Source organism: Alligator sinensis, unplaced genomic scaffold (genome assembly GCF_000455745.1).
Source record: "Alligator sinensis unplaced genomic scaffold, ASM45574v1 scaffold347_1, whole genome shotgun sequence".
In the NCBI taxonomy this organism is placed as follows: domain Eukaryota; kingdom Metazoa; phylum Chordata; order Crocodylia; family Alligatoridae; genus Alligator; species Alligator sinensis.
This window is the reverse complement of record NW_005841922.1, coordinates 1,279,740-1,289,593: the sequence shown is the minus strand read 5'-3', so window position 1 is coordinate 1,289,593 and position 9,854 is coordinate 1,279,740. Positions and strand designations below refer to the sequence as shown.

Genomic DNA, 9,854 nt, shown 5'->3' with positions numbered 1-9,854 from the left:
AACGTTGCCTGCTGATACTTCAGCTCAAAGTAAAATATGCATCTGAATTAGAAGTCAAATAGCTCAAGAAAGAAAAAAAATCAGAGAGTAAGATTGGCTACAATTAGCTTGTGTTGGATACCGTTATATCAATTATTTTGTCCTACAACATTCAAATAAATGTTACTGGAAATCTCATCTTTACCAAAGAAATTCATGAAAAATATTAAACCTATTCTACACGTTATCATGAAGATGACAAATTGCTGGTTATGAAATATGTAACTTTTAACATTATAAATACAGCAGAGAATGCAGTTTCACTGGTTATTAAAATGCAGTGAAGTACAATAACAACAAAAAAATTAATATTGCTTACTTTGGTTCACCTATCTTGATACCCGGGTGTTGTGTATAGGCATGGGAATGTGTGCTGGGAGCTGATTTAAATGCCATGGGACAGATAGGACACTTGTAGAAGACTTCACAGTGAGAACCTTGAATGTGGGACTTGAGGGCAGCCACATCAGAGTACACAACATTGCAGTGTACACAGCTGTAAGAGAAGAGAAAGAGAATCAATCTGACATAATACAAAAATATCCTAATAATATATGTAATCAATACTGGTTTTGCGGAGATATGAAAGGAAGAATATCCTGAAAAAAATCTTATTATTTTTATCCATTTAAATTCATAAAGTTCAAACCACAACTTAAGAGATAACAGAAATAAGAACATGTTTATAGACTGATAAAAGAGGGGCAGGGGGGAAAGATGATATGCAGTTAATGTATAGAAATCCAAGTTACCTAAAGAGGATACAATTGTCTAATGGCATCATGCCAATAAAGAAGAAGATTTCATCTATCAAATAAATAAAAACCTCGTGAGAGCCCCAATTGGCTTAGAATGAAGGTCCAAAATACATGTTTAAGTAATAAGAAACTGCATGAAGAACTATATTGCAGTGTAAATACTACTAACAATTAAAGACAACTTAAAAACTGGCTTTGCTGTATTTTCAGGTTTAATTATAACAAAAGCACTCCATTAACTGAATTAGTAGTCAAATCAATGTTTGGACAGAAAAGAATGAACTTAAATTCAGGTTGACTAAACTATTGATTTACAATAATTTCTATTCATTAGGCTGCAATCCTGGGTGCATTTTTCTAAAATAGACTCTTCTAGTGTTAATATCTTTTCACAATCAATTTGAAATGAAAACAAATGAACAAAAATTGAGTTAATATAAGAACACAGGAATTTCCATACTGGATCGTGCTAGCGGCCGCTTTTCCCGGTCTGCTATAGATCCTTTTAGAAGCTCCAAAAATGCACTTTTTGTGCAGACAATTATTGAATAACCTCCTTCTATAGGAAATTGTAATCTGATTTAATATAAATGTAGAGGTTTTCATTATGCATATAAAGGTCCAATTATTTTTGACACCTGCTATCTCAAACTCTCTGTCCTCATCACAAGCCAATTATTACATTGCATTTAAAAATTTAAAAATCCCTCTACTGATTGTAAGTGTACTGCCTTTACATTTCTCTGAATGACACTTCCTTTTTGATACCATTTATTATTTTGTATGCCTCTGTCATGTTTCCACCTATTCATACCTTCTCTCCTCTCTTTACACAGTCCCTACCCTTTTCACCTCTTCTTTTACAAAATTTTCTATGCTTCTAATTATTTTTGTCACCCATTTCTGAACTTATTCTGTCTTTATAGCCATTTAGAGATATGGTAATCTTATGGTAGACAGATCGCACAATATCATTAGAAAAGTATGCCTTTTTAATATCAAGTCAAAAGAATTAAGAAACTGTTTGAAAAGTGAAAGCATCTCATTTTTTGCACTTATATCTCAGAAACAGTCTGAAGTGCCTCAACTTTTCCAGAAAATGTCTTCGGTAGCATAATAATATGCACATGACATTTCAAGTGATTTGAAGTCAGAGTGGGTTGCAATGAAACGTGTGAAGAAAGTTATCTTCTTTCATACTTACAGAAAAACTATTTTCCCTTCATAACAATACTTTCTGAATATGTCTCTTTTTACAACCCTGTTTCACATTAGTTCTACTACTGATGTGCTATTCGTATCATATTCAAGAAAGTTTTTCTTCCTTCTAAACTAGATTTTTTTTCCTCATACAAAATAAAGAATCCTCAAATATGGGCATCCAATAAAGCTAGGACTGAGTCTATCAGGATACAGAGACATCCCCACTCTCGAAAAACAGCAGCTTTTTCCTCTCAGTCTGAGAGGACCCAAGTAAAGTGAAGATGAAAAGCTTCAACTAAATTAGTTCAATCAACTAATCTAAATCACTGGCAACAGATTTTTTGGAAAGGCAAAGGAAATGTCCTTTCTCAAGAGAATGCTTGATGTTGATGAGGAAATTCTGACATTTCTGATGAGAAGAAGGTAGCTTCTTGATATTCTTGGGTAGGCTTACAGCATAAAGACAAGAAAAGGAGCTTTGATGAAGGCTGTGGTGAGGAATTCATTGAGTTTGGCAAGGGTCCTGAAGAGGAACCCTAGAAAATTTAGCAACACCCTTGAGGCATGGTGTAGAAATTCTGAGGACTCATTTGGTTGCTGCAGCTTTCAGGGTAGAGTCAAGAGTCTCTAAGTCAAAGATGTAAGAGTCAAACAGGTACATAATTCAGCTTTCAGAGACAGCAGGGAGGCCAGACACATCAGAAACCTAAAAGGTAATGATGACAACGAGATTAAAAGTTCAAGGTTGCTTGGGAGAAGAGGAAGGACAGAGAACATTTTTTTTTCCCATGAGAGTTGAAACCTTGACTTAGGCTGAAATTTCTGTTGTACAGATACTTCCCCTCCACCCCCACTCAGCGCAACCTTGGACAAATTCTGGGCGTCCTTGCAAATGAGCTTAATTTCCTTCAAAGTAAAAGGAGCACGGACAGCTAATAGGATTCTCAGTCACTCTGTCCCTTCTGCATGAAGCCAAATAAAATATCCTGGAAGGCTGAAAAGCCCTTAAAGCAGTAGTTTTTAAGCTTTATTTGTTTGCAGACCCTTAAAAAATGTTGAATGGTAGTGCAGACCCCCTTGAATTGGAAGTGTGGGTATTCACATACTTTTGATTGATCAGTCATCTTTCATGGACCCCTTAGACATAGTCTGCAGACCCCTGGTTGAAAATCATTGCCTTCAAGTCAGTGGTAGGATCTGGGAAATGGAAGACTCTTGTCTTGGTGTTGGACCCAGTTCTGATGAAAATCTAAACCAGGGCAGGACTGCAAGGCTGCTAGGTACTTCTCTGTTAAATCCCAGATAATTCTCTAATTCCTGTTATCTTACAAAGAGGGCAACTTCCCAGCTAGAAAATTTTGGAGTAAGGCTGAAATTAAAAGAGTTAAGAGAAAGAGCATTTCCATCAGACAGTAACAATTAACTTGTTTATAGTGCAATGGTAAATTCAGCAATACAGGTACATTTGAACTTTCCACAGCGGGGAAGGAGAGAAAAACAAACTTCCATAGACTGGTCTGCAGTGTGCTCACAGGCAGGTGGAGTATACCCATTTGTATATAAAAGTTATCGGCTCTCAGTTAATAAAGGAAATAATTACAATTATTTTACCAGACACTGAGTCTGTCCAAGAGGCAGCTTAAAAGAATTTTAAAGAATCTAAATTAGTAAAGTATGGATGAATTCTGTAGCTTGGAGACTGTGCGTGCCCCAAGTGTGACTCTTATGGCTGAAGCAGTAAAAGGTGAAATTAAAAACATTCTGATTTAGTAGCATACATGAACACATACCCCAGGGCAAAGCTGAATTCCAACAAGGACTTCTGTTGTACTAATGTTATCATACTCATGATGACTTTAAAACAATGAAAGAATATACTATAAGAAACTTCCACAAAACACCCTCTTCAGTCAAGGTTTTAAAAAACATAGAAGAAAACTATTTACATATAAATTTGCATCGTATTTTATTTACACGTATGTAAACATTATACTAACCGAAAGCCAACCCGCCGTGTGTAATGCAGGCAGTTCTTAGTGACATGTGTCTGGAAGTGGACAGATCTGCAGATTGCTCCACATTCAGGGCACGTGTATGGAGATTTATGCTGATGAATTCTCTGGTGTGATGCAAAACTGCACTGGTTAGGAAGCAGCATCTGGCAGATATTGCATGTCTTCTAAATGATAAGCCAAAATAGATAAAACAAATGGTTTGGTTCAATTCTATATGATTTCTTCTGTCAAGTACCATAAATATATGAAATGAAAGTTTCGATACTATGGCTGCGAGATATACTGACAAGGGAAGGAAAATTCGAGCATAAGTTCTAAACCCAAATCTTTTGTAGGACAAAAGTCTTAAACTGTACATTCTGGGCCTGATTCTCAGATACAGTGAAACCCTTTTATACATCACTCTGACAGTGGCGAGCAGCCATATGATCTGGTGTTGCCTTCAAAAACCTGTCAGGTCCTACTACAACATGGCTCAAATGAGCAGACAGTAGCTATTCAGTGGGTATAAACTTAGTGTAGACTTTATTCATCCTATCAGCCAGGTGATCAGACTGGCTGAAAGCAGGGATAGTGCAGGGTTAAACACAAACTCAAAAATGTATTTCTATTCTACTCTTTTTATACATTAAAGTGCTTACATCAAGCATGCAGCATTGTATATTACTACATACTTTCTTCATGATTACATTTGGTGTCGTACATCTTTTACAATTTACTGATTAAGAAACTTATTCAACTACAGTATCCTCTACGCATGTGTTGTCTCAGCTTTGATCATCTCATTCTATGTGCTTTCATCTACTATTGTAGTTTGTACTGAGTCCATCCATCTCAGGATGTTCTTGAACAGATCCCAGCTGTTCTGATGCACTTTGCTGCCTTTCACAGACCTTATGACCTCCAAGCTTTTAAATCTTCCCGGCCTGTCTTACGACCAGTGTGGTCCATGTAAATTGCATTTACACCCACCTTAAAGGAGCCATTGTATAACTGAGAATCAAATTACTGTTAATTCCGAGTACCCTAAAAAAATCTCTCTCACCAAAATACAATTTAACCAAGGAATCTTTACTTTAATATCTCTTTGTTTTTGCTTGATTTAAATTATAACATCCATTATGCTACCTAATTCTGTATATTTGTTAAAATAAAGGTCTTTAAAAAGAAAAGTAAAAAGATTATAGATAGCTTTAAAATATTTATGAGAATATATGTAAATAAACCTTGCATATGTAAATAACTATAATTATGCATAATATTTATAAAGCAGGCATTGTTTTTCCTATCTTAACAAATTATTTTTGTTTTTCAAAACATTTACAAATAATAAAATGAAGGCATGCCTACATGTTCAATTAATGCAACTGAACATTCACTCAAGCACAATTTGAGCTGGAGAAAAACAATCCCAACATCACTGTCTACACATGAATTTAAGCACAGTAATTTACTCCACCATCAGATAGTACCTGTGTTTGGCAGGACTATCCAATGGCACTGTAAATTAGTCTACACTGGCCCAATTGCCATGCACATGTAGACAGCAACGCTTTACTGTGCACAGTGTGCAGTACAGTTACTGCTCAGTAAAGTGCATGCCCTTTTAGTACTTATTTAGGACTGGCCAAATCAAAATGTTCTTTGGTCTGAAACGTAAATTTGCATAAATGTTCCTTGAGTTTCAGTGGGATGTATTCATATTTGAAAATAAAACTAAGATTATTTAATAACATTTTAAAAAATGAGACTTGCATGCTTTTGGAAACGGTCACTGTAATGGGTTTTAACAATGTTAAGTATGATTTAGTGAATATGAAATAAAAATAATTCTGCATCAATTTGTAACACAATCTTGGTGGTCTACCAGTTAAAAACAACCTATTGCAATTAAGAAATTATTTTGTCTTATTTCTTGCTAAAAGAATATACCCCCCAAGAACTTGGGCATCATATGATAATGACCCCTTCTTCAGTCTGCATCTTTGACCTTTGAATAAATGGATTTTGAAGAAAGATATCCAAAGCGCTACCCTAGCATCCATTGCATAGTCATAACAATAGAATCAAAACTCCAACTAGAAGCACAACAGTAAAATGCTACAAACAGCTGTCATACAGTAGATTCAGGTCTCCTGGCAATTGTGTCTGTGCATTCATGCAAAATTAGGGCCTGAATCTACTTCAACTTAAAGAGTTTGATACTTCAATGGTAGAAGGAACAGGCCATTAATGGTTACTATAAAAGGCAAGGATTTTTGAGTAATATATTTTATTGGACCGACTGTATATTTGGGAGGGTTACAGAGAAGCTTTTGGGTACCAAGTACCCTTCCTCAAGTCTCCTCAAGTTGCTTAACGAAGGGTACTTGGTACCTGAAAGCTTGTCTCTCTCTCTCTCATCCATAAAGAAGGTCCACTAAAAGATATCACCCACAAAAATTTTGCCTCTTGCATATTTCTTGGACTATCACAGTTACAGCATCACTCCAACACTATAAAGATAGCATAAAGGGGATGGTTTGCTTTTAAATGAAATATTAGTAAAAGGTATGTACTAAAACAACAAGTGAAGCAGTTTGAGAATTACAATTATTCTAGCAAGCAGTATATTTTATATCAGATTCCTGCACACTATTTTATTCCTTTTCAAATATAATATCTCAGTCTAAATGCTTTTGATGGGGCCACTTGCAAGCCCAGGAAAATTTATTTCAAGTAGAGCTATTTCAGGGAAGAACGTTAATAGGAAATATCTTGAACTATCCCACAATGAATAAGGGAATTCATTTTTATGTAGCTCATTTTGAAGGTTTATTTTGTGATCATCATGGCCCTGTGTGTTTGATCACAGCCTCTTGCTAAAGCACATGACTCAAAAGTCCTCATTATGGCAAGATAATAAAATTCAAAATTGATCAAAACAAATGTAAAGCATAGAAAATCTGAAATTGTTCCAATTTGTGTCTGATATCAGCACAATGCCCAGCCTAAAAGATAAGCAGACAGTCAGGCTATCCATTGTCACATGGAAGACTTAAGAAAAACAGCCTGTGGGGATCTTGAAGTGCTGCCTTGGTAAGGACATTTTCTACATATTCCCAGAGTGAATCTGTGTTCAGACACACCAGAAAGTTCAGTTTAAAAAGCCAAATATTTGTCCGTGACTTTCATCATTAAAAGAATTACTTTGGGGTTTTAACTTGTGTTCAACTCAGGCTTAAGGGCAAAAGCCTGACTAACCATAACTCTACTTAAAATGTTCTTACCACATTTTTTGAGCTTCAGTACCATTGCCACAATTTATCTTTTGCCATCTATGTATTAATAAGCAGTAATACAATAGTGGAGAATCTGGAGTTTTCTTTGATAACTTAAGAAAATGGCAAAACAAAACTTCTTATTCCAATAAGAGAAACATATGGATTTTTCATATTCCTTCCAAAGCATCTTTGCTTGCAGCACTACAAAAGAAAACCTGGATGTTATGCCACAGAAAAGCCATACACCAAACCCACCCCACTAAGTATATCTGTTTTGGGTGAGAGCAAGCAATCTGCATAATTAGTTTACCATCCTTTAGCAAACCAGGGTGTCACAAAACACCAGTGCTGCTGTTTGTCAAAGCAGCTGGTTTGCTCCTTTAACAAGCATAAAAAAGATGTGTAATTGCAGCTGCTTACAGGATAACAGGAAGAGGAAACAGCTTTGGATTCAGCAAGCCAGCACTTTTCCTTATTACTTCATGCTGGGCTTAAAGTGGGCTTTTACTTTCAGTTCATTCATTCCAACCCACACAAAAATAAAGCACGATTAATTTTTCATTGCAATAAACATTTTGCATGTTTGTATGCAGAGTCTGGGAGCAAGGTGGAAGAGAATTGGAGGGAGAATAGTGTTGAGGACAATAACAATCCATAGGATCTGAGAGTCCTAAGGGGCATGAACTACATATCTGCCATGACAGCTACCCAGTTCTCTCTCTAAACCAGCTTGACATAAATATTTGATAGCCTGATCTACTGTTTTATCTATGCAGTCAGTTTAGTTTGACCCCACAGACAGTTATACATCTGAGGGGTTCTAGTGAGTGTAATGGCACTGTTTACATGAGAACGGTTATTTGTGTGTCTATTTGCAGCACTGCATGCTGAATTAGCCAGGTATCAAGGCTGTTTATGTGTTGACTTCTCATAAAGGAACACTAGAGTTATTGTAACCTTATGTAGAACATCTTTCAGGTTCAAGTTGTTAGTCTGTTCGTTGTCTTGGTTCACTATAACGGGAAACTTACCACTAACAAGAGATTTGTAAAAAGTAGAACAGCTACTTAGTTATCCAACTAAAACATACTATTTTATGTTGCAAACAAAACAGACACTGTGAAGATCACTGGGCTCCCATTAAGACTTATGGTGGCTTTATTATTTGTTTCCAAAATCCAAGTCATTGTGTCCACAATTGTTCCCTTCCCCCAACACCTCATTTTAAGCCTCAGTGATTTTTTCCCAGCATGCTTTCTCCCCCAGAAAACAGTGCTGACAACTCATATTATTGAGCAGCCTCACAATAGTGAACTTATGCCAGGCACAAGGAAGGAGAGCAAATTCAGTAAAGAAATACTATTTCTCTTTCAGGTTTCCAAAGGAAAAAAATGTTAAACTATTAATAAGTACCTAGATAGTGTCCTACTTCAATCAACATTATTCCTATAGTGGGGCTTATACAGATTGATGATGGGACAGAAAGAGATCCTGGCAGGAATATATGATGTATTGCTGTTACTAAAGCAGTCATGTTCATTTAAAGTTGCTACCGTGTTGGGTATTCAATCACAGCTGTAACACTACAGTACATAATGTAACCAACATAAAAAACTGGATATGGAAAAGGGCATCAATTGGGTAAACACTTTCAAATTTTTAAAGAGGGTCTTGCAAACAACACAGATATAATACCTATGTTTATTAACAGTGTCCCTGTAAAATGAAACAAATTGATACCTGCTTCTGTCCTTTCACTGACAGCAACAAGGAAAGGTGATGCAGAGAAGACCCTTATTTTTTATGAAAACATAATATTATGTAACGAGATAATATGCCCCTTGTCCACCCTTTAAATTTGTTCTCAGGTTATAAGCAGTATGGTACCCTCCTTAAGATTTTCTGCCTTCATACCTGCATTGTATGCCAGTACTTGTCACTCTGCCTAATCATGTTTGCATTAGTGCATTCTGGGAAAATCAGGGGCACTGTCCCATAGTGTCTCCCCTGGAGAGGAAAATGTACACAGAGCACATGAGAAAAGGTATTAGGGATTAGCTTACTGCAGAGAGAGCGGGGAGGGAAAAGCACAAGACAAACTGATTGTACAGACATGGTTAGCCTATTTGGTCCATGCTACAAATAAAATTTAAAACCCCCCAAACCTCAGCATGCTTTTCTGCTCACCGCTCCATTTCATTCTTATCTTGTCCTCCCACCCCATCCCCACTTGATTGGTTTATTTTGTCCATCGGCTGTGCTCCTCTCTGAAAGGTGCACTATAAGCTCCAGGAGGCAAGGACGGTCTTTTTGGTATTTACCCTTACAAGACAAAGTAATTGCTGCCAAGTCATATAATTCACACAGCCCTGGATTCACAGTTTCTGCACCCTTTACATGCACTCTTATTGGAGGTGGTATGAACTAAGGGGCTATTTCACCCTCATCCCTGCAGCACAGCCCCTCAAGGAGTTTTTACGTATAATGCAGAGATCTGACACAAGCTATCTGCGACTGTACTACCTGTGAATTCCATACTAAATGCAGAACTGAAGCATCTCTACCCTTAGCCATGA

General features: G+C 36.6%; 1 protein-coding gene across 1 annotated transcript in view; it reads right to left on the bottom strand.

The window, feature by feature from the left end:
- ZNF532 (zinc finger protein 532) overlaps positions 1 to 9,854 on the bottom strand; it is an 88,980-nt gene that overhangs the window by 41,353 nt on the left and 37,773 nt on the right. Inside the window, 3 exon segments of the mRNA XM_025198484.1 lie at positions 359 to 535; positions 3,998 to 4,179; positions 9,193 to 9,285. Of these exon segments, the coding sequence (XP_025054269.1) occupies positions 359 to 535; positions 3,998 to 4,179; positions 9,193 to 9,285 (452 nt within the window).